Here is a 24,272-nt window from a genome sequence, read left to right as displayed (position 1 = left end):
CCCACCAGGCCACACACAGGGGAAAGGGCATGATACTCAGTAAGGAACCTTGCTCCCGCCAGGCAATGCACCCACGGAGCAGCACCTGCTCAGTGAGTGTGTCTTTTGCAGATTAGCAGGGAAACCCGCACAGGCGCCTAGAGGCCCAGCTGGGCTGGCTGGCTGGCTGGCAGCATGGGCTCAGGGGCGAGAAGGGCTTGACGGCAGCGAGGTGCTGGGAGCTGCAGAAGGGGGTCCCCTCTGGAAGGTGGGTCAAAACCCAGAGTTGAGCGATGGTAGAGACGGGCTGTGGGTCCTGAGGTGCAGTACTTATCACCTCCTTCAAATCTCACACCCATCCCGGGGAGAGGCATTATTTCTATTTCCCAGATTAGAACACAGTTTGGAAAGGCTGAGTTACTTGCTAGGAACTCAGCAAATAAATAAGTAGCAAGAGCTGATTCAAACCCAGATTGACTGGAGACTCTGTGGGGTGATTCTGTAAAAACTGCCCTGGGGTTCTTCACCGCATGTGGCTTGTACCGGAAACTTCAGAGGACTTTGGAACGGACATGACATGCAGCCCCACTGCTCATGAAGGTTCCCCCCCAAACCCCAGGCAGCAGCTGCAGCACAGGTGACCCGTTTCTGGCTCACACTGCTTGGTCAGCACCAAGGGATGCTCTCAACTTCTGGGGGCGCTTCCGTCTCCTTAGGAGCAAAGGAAGAGCGGGACAAAGCTTTCAACTCAAAAATGATGCCTTTTATGATACTCTTCATTTAAAACATTTACTCCTTAACATCTAGTGTAGCAAGCCATCCTTTTTGTACTCTGCAATGTATTCTTACTAAGCCTTTGGAACTCCTTGAAGTGAAATATTGTTTCCTCTCCCCCTCTTCAAACTGTACCAATTCCTCAAAGCCCATTTCAAGTCCCATTTTTTTCCCTCCGAGCCTTTTCCATCTACTCAATCATCCTTTGTGTCACCCACCACATCTCTACAATTCTCTTCATAGTTAGACACCCTCCTACCACCTAATACTTAAGATTCTGTGTGCTAATGGTCTCACGTAAATGCATTGACACATCGCCTCAAACATCGTCAGGTTTGCCTATCATTTCATAGTTCTAGCAGGTTAAAAGCTACCAAAGATGTCCGTCTATCCCGTAATAGCCTTGCTTCCCTCTCTTTCCCCCAAATCATGCAAGTACTCGTTTCTATTCATGACAAAAAGTTGCTGCCAATGAAGGATGGGTGAGCGTCCACTGGAGATGCTCTGGGAACAGCACATGCTGGGCAATGACGGAGGAGTCTAGGAAGATGTCAGATTCCTACCAGGCCTAAGGAATCATCTCTCTACCCAAGGGCGTGTCCTGCCGATCACTTTTGTGAATCTGTTCCTGAATACAAAGGTGTTCAGGACGAGGGCCTCCATCCTTTCCCACAAGTCAGACATACCCTGAAGTATCTCTTGGCTCCCAAAGAGCCTATACATTCTTCAGAATAGCTAAGAGATGCCGCACAAAGGGAAAAATGGCTCAACCTGGGGTTTTGAGATTACTCAGATGCAATTTTCCTGAAGAGGCTGCATAAACGGGGAGCAGTAAACATTCAGTGCGTTGTTTACCACTCACCCCGGCCAACGGGGGACTAACCCACCTTGGAAACTGGCACACCGGTTTCTTGGCAGAGGAATGCAGCAGGGTCTGTGACCTAGCAGGCAGTCTTAAGTGTCCATAGCGAAAATGGATAAATGTAAAAAAAATAAATAAAAAAATAAAGTTTTTTGATATTGTTTTTTTGGTGGAATTAGAGTGAAACTGATGAGGACGTTTAACCAGTTTTCACCAGTCAGACTGATTAAACTCCAACACGGATTCCCACTGGTGGGTATCTACCAAACTCAGGCTGGCTTTTAAACTTCCATGTGTCCCCATCTCCTGAAGGGTGGGGGGTCTGAGGAGACCGGGACCACCCTCAGCGCTTCACTGCAAGCAGGGCTCAGCTGTCCCTGGTCCCTGAGACAGAACGCACGCACCACAAGGAAGTGGAAGGCAGGGCTCTGCCCTCTGGCCCACGGTCCTGTTTTGTTGTTACTCAGCCTCTTTCCCCATCCAGGTGTTTGGGCTGGGCTGAAGGAGAGGGGCAGTCACGAAAGCTGTCATGTTTCACACCCGCCCCCTGTCCCCTCAGCACAGGGTACTTGTGACCTACCACTGAATCTCTCCTATTGAGCCCAAAGGCAGCCTCTGAACCCCAACACAGAGTTCCCAAATCTATTAACGAGGAGTCGCGTGAGATGAAACCTTTTGGCCACCCCTGGACTAAAGCCCTAGGCCACTGGTGACCGATGTGTCTGCTGCCATTCTCCTACAGTTCAGAGTAGCCCCCCTGAACATGCTGCTGGCTGGGACCTGGAACATCTGGTACATACCACACGTGCCCTCACGTACTGTTTCTGCAGCCTCTCTTACCTCCAGATACCATATTCTGGGCCCGGCCGCAGGAGCCCTTCCAAATACCTATCCCATCCTGCCGTGCACACAGGTGGGTTCTAAGCCCAAGGCCCGTCCCTCTCGGTCTGCCCCATCGGGCTGCAAACCCCCACGCCAGGCTGTGAGGCACCTACAAAGGCATGACTTAATTCCCCGTGGCCGCACGCGCATCCGTGGGTCCCCATGCCCATTTATACAGGGAGAAGCTGGGTAGTTTGCATGAGTTACCTATAATAAAGAGTGAATTCATGATGTTTTACTTTAATTCTAGGCATAAATTAAGACCACAAGTCACATTCTCTACTGGTTCTGAAACTTGAACTTCACTTACTGGGCCCTGATCATTCTTCTCAATGACCAGCTTCTGGTGGCTAACTTTTAACAAGTATACAGCAGAGTGGGGTTTGTTGAGACTTTCCACAGTAGAAGAAAAAATACGTCAGTTTAAATTAAACCCACTGCTAACATGGTCTACATTTCCTGCTTTGTTAAATGGCTAACTGAATGCCAAGGTGCTTTCAAAGAAGTGTCTGGCCTGCTCCAACTTGCTGCAGCGAACACCCCAGTCTCATACTGCTTGCATTATTGAAAATGTTTATTTTGACAGACATTTCTCAGCATACCTGCTTCCAAAAAACACATTCCAAAATACTTCAGATTATATAGTAATTATAAATCCCCTACTTTATAAGTATTAGAAAGAAAAACAAGAACGTCAACAACTAAAATGAGCTCCATAATTCATGCAACAACTGGAAGCATCAAAACTGAGGGACAGGGCGAGGTCTCCCAACAACTCTCACCTAAAACTAAGATCACCTAAAACCCACGGATACTGAAATGCAGGTGCTGTTGACCGTATATACTACCACTCAGCCCCCCTTTTCTGTAAATCGCAAGGCAACACCTTATGGATCTCGAGTCTAAGAAGAAACTCATGTTACTTCAGAGAAGGTCTAAAGCTACCATTCTAAAGGAAAAAAAAAAGAACCACGAGAATTTTAACAGTTCAGAAGGCATTACCTGGTGCAGGCTGTCGTTCATTCCACTCCGTTGAGATTAAGATTTCTATAACTTTTATGAGGTGTTCAGTATTCTCAGAGCTACAGAAAGGAGAGAAGAGTTTTATTAGAAACCTTTCTCCTAAACAACAAACTCACATTCACTTATACACACTCAAGTCAGTGTGTCTGTCGGGCATAAAGGTGCACATGCATCTGTGAGCGAGTGTCCTTAGAATAAGTTTAATGACCCATCAGGTTTGGATCACCCAAAAATGCAATGCTCCTCTCCTTTTACCTTACCTGGCTGCTGGGAATCGGAAAAGCAGAGGGCTGAAGAGTTCAGAGAGTACTCTTGCACTCAGAAGATTCTTGCTGGAGGTTTGCGAGAGCTTGAAGAAATGTTTGAGCAAATACTGAAGCGTAAGCCAATACTGATGAGGTATGGTAGGTGCCCTAATGAGCTTCTTCAACAGCTGGATATATTCTTCAGAGCTTTGCACTTCTACAGAGTTTTTTTAAAAAAAGAAAGAAAAGAAAAAAGGAAGATGAGATTGTTCCTAGATGTCAGTGACCAAACACCCAGAACATTTCTGTTCTTCTAGCTGAAGAACGAGCCCTTTTAAATCAAGTCATCAGATGCAATGGACAGTACATTTGCTCTTCTCATTAGAAAAGGCATTGTGAGCAAGGAGAAATCTCAAGTCAAATGGAAATGCAAGAAACTCTTGGGTGTTAAAAAAAACCGCAAGAGGATCAGGGTGTGCTGGCTGAGATCTGCCCTCTATTGAGCAGCTTCGAGTGTGATTGGCTGATTTGGAGGAGCATCAGATAAGCATCACTCGTTCTAACTTTGAAGGTTACGAACCACAGTTTCCTGTCCCCAAAGCATTTAACTGAGCAATAAGCTCCTAAGCCTGAGAGTCCTCTTCCCTCAACACATCTTGTAATGGCCACTCGAGGAAAATGAGGAGAACCACCCCGGCCCATGGGTCCGGGTCCCTGGTTCCCCTGAATCCAAAGATGGCACTTGGAACACAGTGGCCTTCAGTGACGTAGTGAACTCTGTTAATGCTGATAAAAGGTCAACAATTAGCCATCTCAACCCGTGGAGAGTCCTCCTCGGCCAACGAGGACCTGGGTCTTGTTCCGGATGCCCTGGTAAGGGGGCGAACCGGCGCTACTGGGGAGGGAGGGTGCCAGGAGGGGGCCCGTTCCCACTAAGATCTCCTAGAACGTGACTCTTCATATGCAGGATTTACTAGAGTTTACAGGCACCCCCGCATCCCAATACATGCTCTTTGAGGTTCTCAGAACAGAAGACAAACCTTGGGCTAAATAAATCATCTCATTGTAAACGGCTACTGGAATGACAGGATTTGGTAAGTCCATAAGATAGCGTTTGAAAGCGTCTCCCAAGACTTGCACATCGATCATCTCCAAGTCCGTGGAGGCGGCATCTGCGACAGAAACATTTAAAAAAGGCATTTCAGATGTCGTACATATCGGTTGGGCCAATTTTTCTGAACATCTGACTTAAATGTGACACACGAAAGGCAGCAGTGCGAGGACAGCTATAAAACTCTCGAGTATTTATCAGCAGTGCTTCTCACAGCGGTTGTTCCTGGCACTGCAAATAGAACAATTCTTCTTTGTGGAAGTCTGTCCCTCAAGCGCTGAGCATTGAGCGTGATGGCTCCTGCCCATGATGCCAGAGGCATGTTCCCAGACTGTGGGGCAACAATAAAAACAAAAAAATTGCCCCGTTAGGAGCTGCACTGTGTCCCCCTGCGAGTCATAGGGTGAGGCCCTAACTCCTATGGTCTCCGAAGATAAACGTATTTCGAGAAAAGGGCCTTGAAACAGGTGGTTCAGTTAAAATGAGGCCTTTAGGGTTGGGCTCTGATCCAACTTGGCTGGTGTCCTCCTAAGAAGAGGAAACGTGGACGCACGCAGGGACCCTAGGAACAGAAGCACGGAGGGAATGCCTCGTGAGGACGCGGTGAGAGGGTGGCCATCGTGAGCCTAGGAGAGAGGCCTCGCAGGAAACCAAAGTTGCCGTGATCTGGGATGTCCAGGCTCAAGGACGGTGAGAAGACAGGTTTGTGTTCGAAGCCCCCCAGGCTGTGGCATGTGGTCATGGCAGCCCTGGCAACCTCCAGTGGCCCCCCAGGATTTCCAGGCCTTCTGGAGGGCGGGTGTGCCCTGCGAAGGCCTCTGTCCAGGGATGGCTAATCAGTAAAGGCTTTTGGAAAACCCCAACAGGAATGCAGGGGCTGCAAAACCAGAGATTGCCTAAGTTCTGCGTTGCTAAATGCTGCACCTCAGAGTTCATGGTATTTAGCTCAACAGAGCGAATGAACAAACAATAGGTGGGATTTACCCTTCGATCTCAAAAATAGCCAGAAGAATATTTTTAACATTCTTAGAACGTTTAGGCCCCTAAAGCTGACAGGGTCTTCTGATGAGGATACAGCTCATCTCATCTGTGGCACTGAACGAGCCCAGAAGGGGGGACAAGGGGCGCCCGGGGGCTCAGTGGTTCAGTGTCTGCCTCCGGCTCAGGTCATGGTCTCAGGGCCTGGGTGCGCTCGGGGAGCCTGCTTCTCCCTCTCCCTCAGCGGCTGCTCCCCTGCTTGCGCTTCCACTTTCGGTGTCAAATAAATACATAAAGATCTCTGGGGGGAAAAATGACAGGATGAGCCCATCCGTCCAGGAAAGCCTCCAGCGGGAAAAGGGGTCGGACAGTCCCGCCTTGGGCGGCACCAACCCGAGCCGTGCTCTCTGCGCCCGGGTAGGAGAAGGCCCAGTGGCCCCAGAAAGAGGGGTGCTGGGGCCGGAAGGGCCGCGGGCGCCCCACGGCGGGGGAGGCCTCTGGGGCACGGGGCCTTGAGGAGGGACCCCGGGGGGCGGCCCGCGTGAGGGAGCCCAGGACCCCAGGGAAGCCGAGGAGAGTGCGCGTGGTAGAGGACGTGCATTGACGAGCTGGGCGAAAAGAATGATTAAACTGAGGGGCGGGGGGAGCGCGAGCGCCAAGGCCCCGTCGGAAGTGACGCCGCCCCCGCTGCGCCTGCGCAGCCGAGCTTTGTGCTGCGCCGCCAAGGGACGTGCCACGGCCCCCAGCCCGGGCCCTTCATGCCCTGGAGGCTTCACTCACTAGGTCGCGCTGCCCAAGGAATATTACCTAATTTTTTTTCCAGCGTAAAGACGGTGAGAAGACCGCCTGGTGATGGTAAAAACCATGAAGATGCCCAACGTTCCGCAGGCCGTCCCCCGCTGCCCCTCTGCGCCGGCGCCGGGCTGGCTCGCTCCACTAGCCGGGGGTCCCCAGGGCCCGGGCGGCTCCCTCGCGGCCCCGCGCGCAGGCCCCGGCCTAATGCTCGAGGACTGAGCTGTCACGGTCCTCAGGGAGATGGGACTCGCCCCAGCCCTTCTCTAAGGCGTGAGGCGTGTGGCAAAGAGCTTCACGCCTTCGAAGAAAATCATCTTATTTCAAGTCTTGGGATAAGCCCCCTTGGCGACAAACCCACGAGCGTTGGTGACGCGGCACACTGGTTTGTAGTTCTCCCAAGGTAACTTCTGAAGCTCCTTGGAGTTCCTGACTTGTTCTGGACGCCCCCTTTTCTGCGTTACAGCCTCCCTAGTGAGCTCCTCCAAGAGCCAAGGACGTCTGTTAAGTGAGGACTTGGGTTAGCTGGGCGAGACCCGCACCGCCTTTCGGTCCCAGCTCACTCTGAGTGAGCTCAAGACAGGTAGACCAGCAAGCCCTCCAGCCCCCGCCCCTCCTCCCCAAGGCAGGGGGTGCCTCCCCGGCTGACCTCTACCTAAGTTCTCAGTGGAAGTTTTCAAGTCTAGTGCCCCGCCCCACACCCCACACCCCACTCTCCATGTCTGGGGACATTTCTGACTGTTACAGTTTAGGAACCAAGCTACTGGCATGAGTAGAGGACAGGTGTGCTCTTAGAAAAGCCTCTTAAAAATGAGGTAGAGCTGACCTATAACCCTGTATATGACCCTAACAGCACGATCTGGTCTTTGGTCATGTTACAATCACCAGTCAGTCCAGCTGACCCCTACCACCAGAGCTACAGAATTTCTCTTTCTTGTAATGAGAACTTTTAAAGAAAATGCCTGCTTCTGGGTAAGAGCCACCAAAATAAATAAATAAATAAATAAAATAAATAAAAATTAAAATAAAATAAAATCAGGAGAAAATTCAAATGAGAACAACAAAAAAATAATTCACTTTAGGTCAATACAATGGAAAAAAAAAAAGAATAAGGACTTTTGGAATGAGACCAATTTGGATGCAAGTCCCAGCTTTGCCATCAGCAGTGACAAATACGGCTATCACAGGGGTAATATGGAGACGAAACAAAATAGTAGGGTGCTAGTAAAGGTGGGTGTTGTCCTCTACATCTACCCCTTCCAGACACTGCGAACTTACAAGGTTGGTTAAAAGCCATGACTTCTTTTCTCTTTTTTTTTTTTTCTAAAGTAGGACTTATGCTTCCTCCAAGGTATGACAATACTTTTATGGACCGAAAGATCCTCAAGCTATAAAAAGTCTCCACTCCCAAATTTAGATGTTTACCCTTTTTTCTTCTCACAAAATTCTACTTGAATCACACAGAATCCAGGTGAAACCGGTTTTCTCCGGGTGGGTTTTGATCTCCAATGGCGAAGAAAAACTGTCAAAATACATTGCTGACGTGATTTTTGGTTAGTTATTCCATCTCAGAGGTGATGCGAAGATGTTTTCTACAGCTGAAGTGCATCATTTGTATTCAGTCACATTTAAAAGCTTAACCACGATTTCTCAAATAACTCCTGTGTCACTGGTCTCTGATGTCTACACACTTCCTGTGACCAATTTTTTGACCAAAACATGTATCTCAATTGCAACTAAGGACAAAATTCACTGTTTCCTTACCACTCTGGTGAGGCTGTGAGAAGTAATGGACAAGTGTTCCACCTAGAATTCTCTGTCAGTCAGCTCCTACTGACCTACTCCGGCTGTTAAGGCAGGAGATCCAGCCACCAAGGCACATGCCCTGCACATGTGTGAGGCTGGTTTCCATGCACAAAATAAAAATGAAAGTTTGAAACATTTCTTTTTTTTTTTTTCAAACTTCAAACACTTGGGTGGTGCAATTCAGGTGAAACTATTTACAGACAGAGATAGGATCTTTTTTTTTTTTTTCCCAGAACATCTTTTCTAGAAATTGTCATGAGCTGCCTCAACTTCACATTTTCATCCACTACGTTCTTCGCATGAGCATAGTTCCTACAAGAAGAGCCTCTTCCCAAATTTGGTTTCGTTCTTTCGGTTTCCAACATCCAAATTCAACTAAAATAATGTGAGGTGGGAAATTATCTTTTCTTTTTTTTTTTTTTTGAAATTATCTTTCTAAAAAAAAATTCTGGGGGAGAATGAAGAACCTGAAAGATCCTGCAAGTTAAGTTAATACAGAAGATAATACTTGCTGGCATGATGGCCAGGGTATTTATTCACATGGGTGGTCTTATTCCGTTTGGCAAAGAGAAGGAACAAATAATGAAGCCACCACTTGGGTGCATTAATCGGTGTCATTTACCCAATGGTGTGCTGGAGCTGGCCTATTCTTAGGGGCCACCTGCGCTCATTACTTTCCATGTTGGGGTTCAGTGATGACACAGTGGCAGCCTGAGACTGGCCGAGGTGGGCATATTCACTCCGTGGAAGTGGCCAATTGCTACAAACCAGGGTCCCCCTGCCTCCCTGAGAGCTGGGTTTACCAGTACACCACCAAATGCAACAGGCCCGTGATGTTACCTCCTATAAACACGGCACAAGAGAGCAAATGACCACGAAAGGAAGAGCAAAAAAATGTTACAAAGGAGAGGAAAATGGGAAAGGTCAGAAGAGACATTTGTTAAATGACATGGACTCATAAATATTTTTTAAGCTGATCCAGATGAATCCGACGTAGCCAACTACAGTCAGAGAAAGATGGTCGGTAGGCAGAGCCAGAGAAATCCCAAAGGGGGCTCTTCTCTCTTCTGCAAGTCCTGCGGGGCCCAGAGGCTCTTGGCTATGAGGACAGGCCACATGCCTGCAGGCAGGCGTGCACACAAACCCCGACCCAGGACGCGGACATCGAAGATCAGTGCCGGCTTGCCCCGTCACCCTAGTAGAGCAGAGGGAACCGTGCGTGATTTCTGAGCCCCTCCAACTTAGAACTCTGCACTTTATCGGACACCCAAAGGTAAGGACTGTGTTTCCCATTTGTCTTTCTAGCGCCACGACACTCACCACAATCAAGGAGCTGTCGTAACTCAGCCGGGTTGCTGGAGCTCGGTGTCCTGTATAGAGTTGAACATTCCAGACCTAAGACACAAAACAGACTGAGCATGCAAAACACAGCTCTCTGGAGAACCTGTGAGCCTGCTGCCAGAAAGACATTCCAGTTTCCATCCCATATCTACTCTAGATGTGTACCAAGTATTCTTGGAAGTGAACCCCTACTATTAATCTTAGCTGGCATGTCAATGATTTTGGCAAAGCCATCTGGCCATGAAAGAGCAAGTTAATTGTATTTATTAAATTATGGAGCATTTAATAGTTTCCATACAGTAAGTACATGTTACCGTGGAGTCAGAAATCGGACCAAGGTTATTTCTGCACTACGCGGTGACAGAGAGCTTGTGTGTCTGGCTCGCAAGTAGCGGATTTAATGGACACCCGACAGACAGAGGCAAACTGCGACAGCCCCGGAATAAGACTCGATGACACATTAACGGAGCCCCTCGACCGCTGATTACCTTTCTTTTCAATGGCTTCCAGGAGCTTCACCAGCAGAGGCGGAGCGATGTCAGGAGGGGCAAACTGCTCTGCAAGATCCGGAAGGGCCAAGGCTGCAAACAAACAGAATCCTACGGTTATTCGATTGGGGTGATTGAATGCATCAGGCAACAGGGAGGAGAAGTGAGACGCAAAACAGTTGAGCTGTGACACTAGCGAACTCAGGCCTGAGCAAGACGGAGCGCGGTGCTGGGCCCTCTTCCCGTGGGGCCTCTCCCTGCAAGTTTCAAGGACAGGCCCACCTCTCTCCGGGGACACACTCAGAACACTTAGCTGGAATCCAGGACTTCCTTGCCTGACTGGCCTCTCAAGCCTCCTCCCCAGCTCCGTCCTCCCCAGGGCAGGTCTCCCAGGGGCTGGGCCCTGGGCCCAGGCTGGATGTGTGGGGCTCATGGTGGGACTGAATTCGGATGTGCCGGAGGCTGGGGAAGTGGGCTACTCTCCCCACATCACCACCCTCTGGGGCAGAACGTGGGACCCAAGAAACCGAGATTAAATTCACTATGAAGGAGTAACTGCCCTGGTAGGAGGATGGGACAGATTTGACCGAACTATCCGTTCACGTGATTTATAACTTTAAAATATTTAGACGCAGGGCACTTGCAAATGATCACTGGCCCCGTTAACGTTCAAATCAAGCCCGTGTACCCCCGCCACCTGAGCCTTCGTTGGCTGACATTCTGGTCAGTCGGTAGCTTAAGAACATGTGATGCTTTCACCGACTGGTTTTTGCAGGCGACAGCTCCGTGTTTCACCAATCGCAGTGGTACAAGAAGAAATGAACTGGACGGCACACTAACAACGGCCCTCAACATCACATTTATAACTGCGGCGTCGCTCCCAAAATACACAAAACCACTTGAAGTAAAAATATCCATCTCATAATACACCAGAAGAGGGAGCTAAATATATTCACCTCATTTTTCTCAAACTCCAAACTACACCTAAAGGACAGTCTACATGAAAATACCTACAGGTGCAGCCTTTACATTAGCCACCAATACGTAACTTTTTGACACTTAAGGTTCATCACTGTGCAGTCTTACCTAGGAATAAATAGGCAACATATAATTTATATTTATTTATATAAATATAATTACATTTATAAATTAAACTTACATAATTTATATTTGTATAGTTTAAGAAAGGTTAAGTATAATTTTCAGTGAGATCTTAGTGGTGGGATTATGATGACTCATACAGTTAAGCAGATCTTTAATGAAGCCCATCTTCCTAATACTAAGAGTCATCACAGATGAGATTCCTGATGCAGTCAACCTCAGAGAATTAAGTATGATTTGCGCCATTTTACGAACCCTAAACCCTGTGGTCTAAGAGCCTTCTGGACCGCAGTGCACCCTGGGAGAGACAGGCACATGGGATCTGGCCACCTAACTCAACTGGCCGCTCAAATACCCAGGATAAACGGAAGAGAGCTAGCTTGGGGAAGAAAATCCCACAGCCGCATCATCCAGTAGAACCTTCTGTGATGACAGAGATGCGTTATTGGCTGTGCTATCCAAAAAAGCAGTGGCCGGCCAACTAGCCGCATGTGGCTGGGAGTGCTTGAACCTGCAGACACCACAACTGATGAACTGCATTTTTTTTCAGCTGAAACAGCCACGGGTGCTAGCGGCCACAGTATGAGAGAGCAAAGCCCCATGGCCTGAGCAAGGACAGGTTTTTGTCAAGACCAAACCAAAGATTCCTGAGTTGGCTCTGGGCTACTAAGATCCCACCATAAAGCCATCCCTGGGGACAGAGCATCTGGACACAGAGCTCATCGAGATCTGAACTCAGGGCATGAAAAGTCTGTCGCAGCTTCCCAGGTGACTCTCCAGCGGCACCATCACTTGAACACATTACAGACTTCGTAAGGGAGGGACAGCCGGGCCACTGACTTTCTAGACGGTCACTAGGCGCAGAGCTGAGTGGGAGTGACATCTCTTCCGTGTCTCCCGCACCTGCCCGAGCCCATGATCACCTGAAGAACTTGCTGGGAAGACAGGTTCCCGGGTCCGACCACCACCCTCACCCCCCCCCCCCCACCACCACCAGGAGGCCCAGGCGTGGAGCTAGTGATGCAGTTTGGGTTAGTACTATGTCTTAGGACATGCGATCACAGTAAGAAAGCCAGCAATGACATGCCCCACATCTCTAGACGTTATAATGTGAGCACAGCTGAAAAGCACTGAAAATACCAGATGTATCGCAAGTTTCATTTACTCTTTTTCATTAAAAGCCTTGTAAAATCAGGCTACACTGTGAGGTGAAAAGAGCATATACCGTTTCATTTCCTCTGATAAACTATAAACTACTTCCTCTGGCCTCAGAAGATTATCAGCTCACAAAAATGTCCTCCCTGCAAAATGCCTTCTGCACTGAACAAACTGATATGCATCGTCCTATCAGCATAGGCAAGAGGAAAACAAGGCTAGAGAAACGGTGTGGAGAAAATACTAGTTTGGAATCCACGGTAGTGTCTCTCTTTAGGCTTCTCAAACTTACAGGTCTTAGCGAGCACAGCCCTAGATACAAAAAGGTGAAGATTAACTAGTAAATACACAATCCCACATGGCCACACATGCCCCGTCCCCCTGTCCCCACCCTCATAAATTTTACTCAGGCCTTTTTTTTTTAATTAAAAAAAAATCTTTAAAGTTGGCAACTGAAAATGGAATTACTTAATAAAAGGTTTATCTCCTCCCAGAATCTTATCAACACCATCATTTCTGCAGGCAAATTTGAAAGTTAAATTAACTGATAATTAAAGATTTCACCTAATTGCAATTGAAATATGCACCCAGCAGTTGTTTTAGAACTGGGCTGGCAGCTACTATATAGAACAGGGTTTCCATCTTCTCTATGTATTCCCTTTGGCTTGAAGAAGAAAAAAGGGAAAAAAAAACCGTCAAATCTTCTTACGTTAGACTTTTCTAGGTTTCCTTGGGAGAAAAAAATTGGTAGTTTACCTTTAGTATCCTGAGCTACAAAATCTCATGTGTTTCACTCAAAAACTGTTACATCAAGAGGCGGTGAAGCGTCCAAGCGTCCAACTGGGGGGGGGGGGGGGGGGGGAGGGCTCAGGAGGTTAAGGGTCCAACTTGACTTTGGCTTGGGTCATGATCTCGGGGTCGTAAGATCGAGCCCTGCCTCAGGCTCTGCCATCAGGCGTGGGGCCTACTTGGGATTCTCTCTTTCTCCCTCCTTCTGTGCCCTCCCACCCTATTCTCTCTCTCTCTAAAAATAAAAAATAAAAAAATAGTCACATCTAGTGTTTGAAAAGCACTGTGATAACCACCAGGTACCTACCTAGGGCAACACTAGAACTTTTCTCAAAGAGACACCAGAATCTCAAGGACAAAGCTAGATGTACATAGAGAGGGTACGGGTACGATTCTTGTAACATGTCTAGTGGATTTCCCACAGAGTTAATGTTGACATAAACTATTATTAAAAAAAAAAAAACAACCTATTATTCAAACATCTGAATCATTACAGCTGATTCAGGTTTTGCAATGGAAGTTTTAAAAGAGAAATTTTATAACCTTATTTTTTGAATAACAATTCAGGGATTTCCTATTCCCTAGTACAAAATCTGTGATTCAGTCCATTTCCCCTTTCAAATATTTAAACATAAGGGAACACGAAGCCCTACCCAAGAAGTCTTTTAAAGTTCACATGTTCTACTTCAGGCTGCAGGATCAATCGACATCAAAAATCTAAAAAGTATCTCAAGGCAAAATACTAATTATTTCAACAATCCTAAATAAAATCAACTATTCCTCTAATTTTATTAAGTACGCAAGGTCAGTCTTTCCTTTTCCATTACATGCCGTTTTAAGACATCCCAGCAGGAAATGACAATTGCCAGGCACTACCAAATGTGGCAAGTCGTTCTTTGAAAGGTCCCTGATAAAGCACCACATCGTATATTTCAATAAACTAAAGCATAATGGAACTAAAAAAAAAAAAAATACAGATCATATATGGTCACTATCAAAGAAAACACAAAATGACGCAGTGTGACCCTCACGATGTTTATCTATAAATTGTTACTGGGTTTCATCTTCCAGACAAATTTTTATACCTGAATGAGGAGTGCTTTTTGGCTCTGAAGCCTGCTGCAGCCAGGATGCAAGTCTGGGGAGCCAAGTCCACCCTTAAGAACCTGGATGAGTACGCAGATTCCCCCACTAGAGTCCAACACTAAGTTTTTGACTTAGTGGGATCAGTTTTCACCAAAAGAAATCAGTATTACTTAAGGAGAAAGAAGAAAGAACAGCAGAAGGCTCTAGAAGTAACAGAGCCAAGACACAGACTGTTTCCCAAGAGGAACCAGCCTTCAACACTGATAGGAACACCAATGAATTAGGTGTCCCCGACTGTAGAAAGAATTTTTGATGACACATCAAGACGCTGCCTTTTCCATTAGTTCTATTTTTCTACCTTAACCCTGGTGACAACCAATCACATGGAACAGGAGAGCTTTCTTGCCAAACTCAGACCCTTCCCAAACCACGAACATGGACAGGCCTGAACAGTCCTTGGGCACCAGTGGTGTGTGGGAGACAGTGGCATTCCTCACGTTAAATGGTGCCAACGCCGCTACAAAATGCAAGATGAAACCAGCACACAGCTGCACCTTTTGGAGGCGGTCTCCATAAAAAAAGATATTTCAGAGTCAGTGCCTGGCAGGGACGAATGGAAAGTTTAAGCTGAAATTCTGGGACTCCAGAGACTGCCCAAGCCGAGTATTTCATTACTGATGGAAGTAGCTTGGAAGTACATGAAAAACTGCCACTTACCTTTTAAAATGTCATACAAATACACAGAAAAGAAAGTGTATGTGCAAGGCGTGGGTCAATATTAAATCAAGATGTTTGTCGATTAACTGTTGCCGAATCAAAATTTTATTTCTCTCTGAAAACGACCTCTCTCGTTATTTCAAATGAAAAATATACATTCTGGTGGGCAAAAAAATATAACGAATCCCAAAGCTTTTCTGAAATAAATTGTATAAGCACATTCATGCCTTATGTCCATAATGGTTAATATCCTGACATTTAAGCTTTTTAAGTTTCTACTGGCACAATGCCAACACACGCTGGCTGAGACAGTATAGCTAAAAAACTAAAACAAAGCCAAAGCCAGTATGGTTTCCTTTGCTTTGAAACACACCTGTTCAATCAGCAGTAGTGCAATTATTAAAAGCACATGTGGTTTAGAGCCAACGAGACCGGGGATTTAATCTTGATTTCCCTACTTACTGAGTCTATTTCTTGGACGTGTTAATTAACTTGAACCTCAGCTTCTTCATCTGTAAAATGGGAATAATTATGAACGCAGTAAGGATTGAATGAATTATACGGATAAACACGGCAGGCACAGTGTCCAGTACGCAGAATGCACAAACTAATGGGTAGCTGTTATGAATTTAGAATTATTGATGTAATCTTTTACACTATTATAGATTTTTAATTGTGATGGCAACTTTTAAGACCAGAAAGTAATATAAATGAGACAAAAATAATTTTCAATGTTTTTTAAAAGATTATTTCGTTACATAAACAAAATGATCTTTTCAGAAGTCCTACCTAAAATATCACATTATTTTCAATATATTGCCCTTGTTCCCCTATCAAGTATTTGAGTTATCATCCTTGAGTTTTCTGACCGTAAAAGAAAAACGGAGCTGGAATGATATCCAACGTAGTAGAAACAAGGACTGTTTTTTCAGGAGGGAGGAGAAAAAAAAAAAAAGTATGGGGGGAAAAAATAAAAAGGAGTCGCATCTATGTGGAAAGAAATCGTCAGCCATAACTACATTATTTTCAGAGATAAGTCGTCAGAGGGAATGAAAAGACCTGTCAACAGATTTAAATAGGAAGTTTGCAAATCTCTTCAGACGCCCTAAACTAATTAGTCTTTAATATCTTTATCTTCTCCCACTTATCCCTTCTGCTCCACAGCTTAAAAACAAATGAAAGGGATCTGAGATCTCTGCCCATTTAGTTTTGTTTCTAGACCACAGCCTAGTATAGGACACAGACAGCAGGCAGAGATCTTATTAAACAGAAGCAGACATTACAGCTTTGCTTTGGACGATGACCTTAGCTAGAACCTCAGGGCTGAAAGATCACTGAAAGCAAGATCAGACTTCCTCTTTGCCAGGCTAGCCTCATGAATCACGAGTGTCGCCACCCAAACTGGAGTCTCAGTCCAAGATGACAACTGACGGTGTACGGCAAACATTAAAATGTTTGCAGGAGGTAAGTGAGAAGAAAGAGACTCCCCTCTTCACACCCCAGGGTGTCACTTACAGGTGAGTCTCTGGGACTTTGGGGGAAGTGGGCCCACTGGCTTAGGAAGATTTCACAGGAAGCGTGGCTGAGCAGCCGCCAAGAGAGAAAGGGGGAAGGGAAATCACAGGACGCAGCACCGTGGATGGGTGCTGGACCACGTGTGGCCTGGATACCCCTGAACGTCCACTGGGAGTCACAGCCCCACACCCATGCAGGCTTTCATTTCTTTATTCCTAGCAGCCCTTATTATCCAGCCTCCAAAGGCGAGGAAGTTGAGCCTTGCAGAAATTAAGTCATGTGGTCAAGGTTGCGAGGCTTGTAAACAGTGTCCCGAAGTTCAGCTTGTACCTGTTTCCCCACCCGCCCCCAACCCTGGGAGCCTACAAGTCAGTCCCAGTAAGGAAAGAAACCTATTTTGCCAGAACTTGCTGCCAAATCTCCCTAATTTACAGGGGAGCTATGATAATGGTGTTGCACAACACTCAGATACCTGATGCCTGATCCCACCCGTGGGGAGCCTGGGTACCTTCTGGCCTGCTCAATACGGCTACCCGGACTAACGCTAGTTCCCGCGCTCCCCCCAGATAAGCAAGGCAGCACCTTCTCCCTCACCGTAAGGTATTTCTTAATGCGGTAATTAATACCCTAAACAGAAAGCACCGAGAGCCCCTCCAGCAACAAGAGGGAGGCAGGGCCTCCGGGTGAAGCTGCAGAGCCACTCGCTTCTCTCCCACTGGTATCTGACCACAGATTTCAGTCAAATGCATAAAAATATAAATGTTAAAAATGTTTCAAATTCATAAAGCAGGGTCTTCCCATGTAACCCGAGAGGCCCCCCCATCTCTCAAGAATTAATGATCCTCTGATCAGAAAAGAGCACAGAAGAGAGAACCCGTTAAGAGATCACCGGTTTGAAATGGGAGACCTGAAAGGAGCATCTTGATCTAAGCGGGACCCTCACGGAACTTGCGAGAAAGCAGGACGCGCTGCAGGACCAAGGAGCAAGTGCCAGAAGAGGGAGGAGCTGCCCAAGAGGCAGATTGGCCCAGCAGGGTGGGACCGGCCTCTTAACAAAGCCTGGATGGAAATCAGAGGAAAGAACCCCAGATTTGATTCTAATAACTACACAGAGAGCTGGGGCTTGCTCTCTGACGTTTTAAAATACAGCAAAAGTTGAAAGAATTGTACAGTGAGTGCCCACAAGCAACATTTGTCATGTTTCATTACCAATCAATCCATCAATCCGTCTTACTTTTCGTGAAGCATCTCAAAGTGGGCGGCAGAAAGCAGCTGCTCCCGACCGCTGCCTCGTCCGCCCTCTCCCCCAGCCCCACGACGGAGCTTTAACTACCAGCCTGGCCGTAGCCGGGGAGGGGACTTCGGAGAGGGAGTTAAGTTTAACCGAGGTCACGAGAGCGGGGCCATCGTGATGGCCATGTGAGAGCAGGAAGAGAGGCCACAACGGCGTGCAAGCCAGGGAAGGGCCCTTGCGAGAACCCAACCAAGCTGTCCCGGACCCCGGACGTCCAGCCACTGCCTGAACCGGGATGAACAAGTAAGCGTCTGTTGTTTCGGCCACTCGGTCTACCGTATTTTGTCACAGCAGCCCAAGGTGACCGAAATGTCGATTCGCTACACCCAAAGAAACGGCCAAGTCTAGAACAAAATCAGTGTCAGATACGAATTCTATAGGGACTTCAGAAACTTAACCTTCCAGATGTGTCAGAATATTCACAAAGGCAGGGCTTCCTACACTTCATCGTGCTTGTGAATCACCTGATTCGGATCTGGGGGGTGCCACAGGGCTCCGCCTAGCCCACAAGCTCCCGTGAAGCCCCTGCTGCTGGTCCCCCAGATCGCTGTGGGAGGGAGAGGGAATCCCAGCGGCTAACCGTCCCACTTCAATACCTATCGCCGAGATGTCCTGAGCTTCAGGGCCTCCACCAGCTCCCAGGAGCCCAGCATCTAAACGGGCGTCCCGCAGATGATGGGACTGACCCGGGGAGGGGGGAGGCTGGCTATCAAATCTAATCAGATCTGATATCATACCTAATTAGATATCGAAAGAGAGACATTAGCAGCAGAGGCCCTGCGGCCCCGTGCACCTGCGTACTGTGGCGCGTGGGGACAGGGATCACACGGGTCAGCACCTGCTAACGTCCCACGGTCAAGTTCGGGCTGAGGACTAGCACTCAGTTCCCCTGACCTCCCAATGAAGCTCCTCCCACCTGGTCTCATTTCAAGGGGACTCCGATGTTTATGTCCCCGCTAGGAGGAGAGGAATAGGAAATACTACCGCCACCAGGACCGCGAGTACCCACACTAGTACTGCTGCTGCTGCTTCTATCTATAACTGAGACCTCTCATGTACTTAACACTTAGCACTAGAACTGTGCTCAGGGTTTTATCTCATTTAATCTGTGCGACCTTGTGAAGTACTGTGACTGCCTCCATTTTACAGCTAAGGAAACAGGTTGAGAAGAGTTAGGCACAGTAGCCAAAGCTGTGCAGCAGTAAACCCTCCCTGAAACTCGGGTGCCTCCTCAGGGAGATGCACTGTAGGACTCCATTTGGCAGGGGGTGGGGGTCACAAAGCCACGAGAAGAGGATAAGGATCGAAATGGATGGGCAAGAAGAGGCACCCACAATGACACCCCTTAATGACAAGAGGGGCATGTGTTCAGTGTGAGCTTGGGCTGGTGGGCCAGCTTCTCGCCATCACCTCTGCTTTATCAGGACTGAAACCCTGCCAGCCCACTCGGCCAGGCTAAATATTTTGAGGACGGCATTTATTAAATATTTTCTCATAAGGCTAAACTAAGCGCATTCTTCCCCAAGGATGTAATAGGTTTCACTCAGCTAAATATAGCTGGCTAGCTTATCACTTTCAGCAAGGTACAGATGGACGATTCTGGTTAATCATCAGGTGGAGAAAGAGCCCGGCAAATAATTGACAAATGCATGTATGTTGTAACTATTATTTCAACGGATCCCAAAATGAAATCTTAGTAAGATACACTTGATAGGTACAGGAAAGGACTTAAAGTGCTCATGATCAGAGAGGGAGAGAAAAGGAAAAAGATTACCTGTCTATGGTATTGGGAAGAAAACAAAAACAAAGCAAAAAAGACAAGGGGCCAGAAAATAATGAACAGAAAATTCCCTATTCAGCTACTGCAGAAAAAAATCATGTAAGAAAATGTGTAGTCAGATTAAAAAAAAAATCTTTAAAAAAATCACTGATACACGAAACTATCCACTTATAATAAAGCAACTGTTAGCAATTTTAAGATAAAATAAGCACAATCCTTAATAATTTTGTAAAGGATTTAGATTAAAAAACTTAAAAATGGAGCAGTATGCTTTCACTACCTTTGATAAATGTGATGAATTCTGGGGGGCTAATGAGTGTCCCTAGCTCATGATATACTAACGATCACCAGTGAACTGAGCAGATTACTCACCTCTCAGGTACAGAAATTCATGGACTTCTACGCCAGATGCAATTTTCCTTTTAAGGGTCACTATTTTAGAAGGGTCAATTTGGGCAGCAGTTGGACCACCATCACTAAATTCTCAAAAAACAAAACAAAAAACAAACAAAAAAACCCAGGTTGATACATAGTACTACGCCATAGACACTTTACTTTTGCCACACCCATCTACCTTGTTTTAAATATACAGGAAGCCCTACAAGATAGAACAGAAGCAAAATATAAAAGACTTTATCAATTACAGAAAGAAGTCTGACCATATTCCCACAAAGACTCTCAGAAAGAAGCTAAAACGAAAAAAAAGAAACACATCGACGGCTGCTATCTGAGGAGTGGATGTATTTTGCAACTGCTTACAAGTCAGCAGGGGGAAAGCAGCTATGTCCAACCAGCTAGGGTGACCTGTTCAAAGAAAAGGAGTGAAGTCAAAAAGATGAAGCTGGACCCAGAAACGGAACTGTTCCATCAGCCATTCTGATCAACAACTTGGGGTTCTTGAGAGAAAACACACTGTGACAGTTAGAAGATGTCATACTGCTAAAAGCTCCCAGATGGAAGACGCGGGTTAAACCAGAATGGAAATGAGTGCGATGCTGGGCAGGAGGAGCTGCCCCTGGGGGACACCCCGGAGGGAGAAGCCATCACCCACCCTGGGGGGCTCCTCTCTGCCTTCCTGCCTCAGGGCCACCTCTGTCCTCACGACCGACAGACCCTGATGACCTGGGCTCTGTCTCTCTCCTGCACCACTTCTGTCTCCGGGGGGAAAGGGAAGCGATAGGGCCTGAACCCCAGGAGGGGGCGAGTTTTGTACATTTTGTTCTATCAGATTAGGCCTCAGTGACTCTCTGAATTATGAGCTGTCAACTTCTTTTTCATCTGCTATAGAATATGCTTCTTAGAAATTGAGGCTATAAATAAAACAACAGATGTTTTTTGCTGGCTTCAACAGGAGCTTGGGTAATTTTTTTTTTTTTTCAAAGGGGCTAGAAGTTAAGTGCATTAATTCCAAAAGGATGTACTAGGTTTCCCCCTGTTGGTCACTTTTTGCATTATCCTACTGAAGCCACAAACTCGTTTTACTCTTTTGGGGGCCACGGTATGTAAACTACTGAAGAAACTAGGAAGGGCTTTGTAACATATTGCATCGTCTCTGTGACTTCTACTTAAAAAAAAACAAAACAAAACTATTAAACACCTTTACCTATGCTTGTAACTGGATGACACCAAAAAAACGATTGAAAAGCTACTGTGCAACAGGTGAGGGCATTAGTTCTAGAAGGCTCAGTAACAGGTTGGGAACTTTGAAGAAAACATTTAATACACCCCCCCCAACCCACATATCAGTAAAGTGAGAAGGTTTAGCTAAGTAATTCTAAACTAATTTCTAGATCTTAAAAGTTCTAACTGGAACGTTAAAGTTGAGGGAATCACAGAGCCAACATAAAACCACTGAATTACATCTCAAGATGAATTACCCCCCAAATAACCCTATTCTCTTTAGCCATTACGTCATTGCACGGCACAGCTGACCCAAGTCACAGGGAGGCACCCTGTCAGTGGCAGGCAAAAAGTTACTTCAAGTAAGGGGGGGTGAGGTGGGGAGCGAACTGGTTAAATGAATGAAAAGAATGGGGGAAAAAATGGAAAAATTTAATTCCGTTTCATCAGGCGACCTCAACCTATACAATTTCCAACGAGGGACCGGGAATCTCTTTGGAGCTCCTCTCTGCGCATCAGATCCAAACTTTGACTTTGTCAGGTGATCACACTCAAGAGAAGGAGAACATTTCTCCAACATCCTCCTCCCAGCGTGTGGCTCGAACCGGAGGCCGCTTCCTACTTGTTCTTCGATGTGTCCCTAAATCACGACCAGGACAGGGCCACCTAAGAGGCAGGCCAAGGGAAGCAAGGTGGGAAGGGCTGACACTTGCCGACCTGGATGCGGCTCGAGGCACCTGCTCCTTCCCAGGAGTCCCGCCAACAGCTCCATCAAGGACGTCCGTCTCACTGGGTACGGGGAAGGCGGGAGGGCAGAGGACAGCAAGGTCACTTGATCCGTGCAGGCAGGGCCACGTCCGCCTGCACCTCGGACCCCCGGGGCCACAGGTACGCACTTCCCCTGAGCAGGTGCGTGTAAACGCAGCCCCGCTTGGCATCTTGCGATTTCTGACCAATACACGCGGGGCTCCGGGGGAGAAGGGGGCGTCCCCGCAAAACCGGCTCGCTCGGGGAGCACACACGGCCCTGGCCAAGCAGGCCCAGGGGTTCGTCGGGGTAACGGTACTCCGAGGTGGGCGCTCTGCAACCCGAACCCGGGTCTCTGCAGTGGATCCGCTTCCTCCCAGGACTCTTGGCATCCCCTCAGGCATTCGGAGACCGCCGTAGGAAACCATCCCCAGCCCAACAGGGGCAGAAATGACACAGCCAGGGCTGCCCGTCACATCTGAGGCTCTCGGTACCGAGGCGCTAACGCTTACTACGGTGCACAGAGAATGCACCAGGCACTAAGCTGCTTTAATGAAATCATCCCCCTGTGGGGGCAGGTTGCATCAGCATCTCCATGTTACAGAGCGGGAGTGGCTCAGAGATGGCAGGTGATTAGTCCAGGCTCACCCGGGGCCAGGACTTCCCCGACAGAGGTCATCTCGTTGAGACATAAAGGTCCCTCCCCACCCGCACCCCTCGAAATCCTTCTTTACCAGAGTGTTGGCTCACAGATTCCCTTAGGGCATCTGGTTTCCTTAAAGACTGCATCTTTTTGGGGGGGGTGTGTGGGGTACAGCCCAGCCCACCACCCTGGCAACTGGGACCGCCTAGAGCCAGACAACCAAGTTAGAAAAAAAGAAAGAGCTGTCCAGATCAAGAACAGCCACTCTGCTCCGCACCGGCCCATTTCTCTACTGTCTTCTTCCGATTCTATGACATTGTGCAAGACGCTGAGCTTATCTGACCTCTGCCTACCCAGCGAGGGAAGAACTTGCCAGTCGTGGTGGCCAACAAACACCCCAAATCTTTAAAAACCACACTGTGATACCAACCATCTCCACGGTCCTGCGTCCTACCAGATGATCATTTACTTTGGAAGAAAGGACAGATACATATGAAAAGATGCTGAACAGAATTTACAGAAACAGTCACCAAGTAGAACATATTCCAGAAATTCGGATTCGGAGACAGAAGAACTTTTAATACCCTGGAATGGTAGCGTTCAAGTATAAGCCACACATGTAATTTAAAATTTTCTAGTAGCCCCATTACCAGCACCAACGAACAGGAGAAAATGTAATCTGTCGCTTAACCCTATTTATCCAAAATATTATCTCAACATAGAATCAATATAAAAGTTACTAATGGGCTATTTTCTGTTCTTTATTTCTTGTTTTACGCTCCCAGCACATCTCCGTTCGGGGCTGGCCGCACTTTCACGGGTCAGTGTGCCTGCGACACGTGACTGGGGGATGGCACTAGGGCAGCGCCGCTCCAGAAGACACAGCCGTCGCCTCCCCCCACCCCGTGTGGCAGTCTGCTGACCACAGCTGACAAAAGTGCCATTATCAGGGAAAGGCTGCCACAGTCCAGCTATTAAGGGAGATGGTCCAAGGTCTGCTTAGGTTCACGTCTTGACAACACGAGCCCCCATCATGTCATTTCTAAGATTACACGAATGATCACATGTCTGACACTGGCTACAAGACAGACAAACACAGCCGGGTGGAGGGAGGGAGGTCTACGGAGCAGTCTAGGCAGGAGGAGGAGCCCAAGCGAGGGTGCTTTCTCCCTGGTAAGATGCTCCCATGCTGTGCTACTTTTTAAAGGCCCACATCTTCCAATTCAAGGTCTTGGATGCAGCCCTCTTTCCAAAACACGCCATTTAATGAATCCACTCATTAAAAAAAAAAAAAAGTGGAAAACTATTTTTGCTCAGCTGTGTTGGTGACACTATTAAGTGCAGGCTGGGCACTTCCAAAGGCGGCAGGCAAGGTTGGAGCAATCTCAGGGCATCCTGTTCTGTTAAATACCGTCACTCTTCTAACAGGTAGGTACCCGTGCTGCTTGCTCCCGGGTCCTACAACTTGATTCTTTTCCTAGTATATGGAATGTAAGGCTTAAACCCAGCTCCTAACTGATGTTTTTTTTAAAAAAAAAAAAAAA

General features: G+C 47.4%; 1 protein-coding gene and 1 long non-coding RNA gene across 6 annotated transcripts in view; one reads left to right on the top strand and one right to left on the bottom strand.

Annotated features, from left to right (window-relative positions):
• PIK3R1 (phosphoinositide-3-kinase regulatory subunit 1) overlaps positions 1-24,272 on the bottom strand; it is an 81,340-nt gene that overhangs the window by 15,901 nt on the left and 41,167 nt on the right. For all 5 annotated transcript variants that reach the window (XM_077898036.1, XM_077898038.1, XM_077898037.1 and 2 more), the window contains 5 exons: positions 10,282-10,374; positions 9,773-9,847; positions 4,806-4,937; positions 3,781-3,982; positions 3,500-3,579 (listed from right to left, as the gene is read on the bottom strand). In XM_077898036.1, coding sequence (XP_077754162.1) covers positions 3,500-3,579; positions 3,781-3,982; positions 4,806-4,937; positions 9,773-9,847; positions 10,282-10,374 — 582 coding nt within the window. The remainder of the gene's footprint in view (positions 1-3,499; positions 3,580-3,780; positions 3,983-4,805; positions 4,938-9,772; positions 9,848-10,281; positions 10,375-24,272) is intronic.
• Positions 15,831-23,478, top strand: LOC144314203 (uncharacterized). Its single transcript, XR_013380021.1, has 2 exons — positions 15,831-16,646; positions 17,435-23,478. It is a non-coding gene; the product is annotated as an uncharacterized LOC144314203 (long non-coding RNA).

This window comes from Canis aureus, chromosome 5, assembly GCF_053574225.1.
Source record: "Canis aureus isolate CA01 chromosome 5, VMU_Caureus_v.1.0, whole genome shotgun sequence".
Classification (NCBI taxonomy): domain Eukaryota; kingdom Metazoa; phylum Chordata; class Mammalia; order Carnivora; family Canidae; genus Canis; species Canis aureus.
Note: the sequence above shows the minus strand (reverse complement) of the source record. Positions and strands in the feature narration are given on the sequence as shown.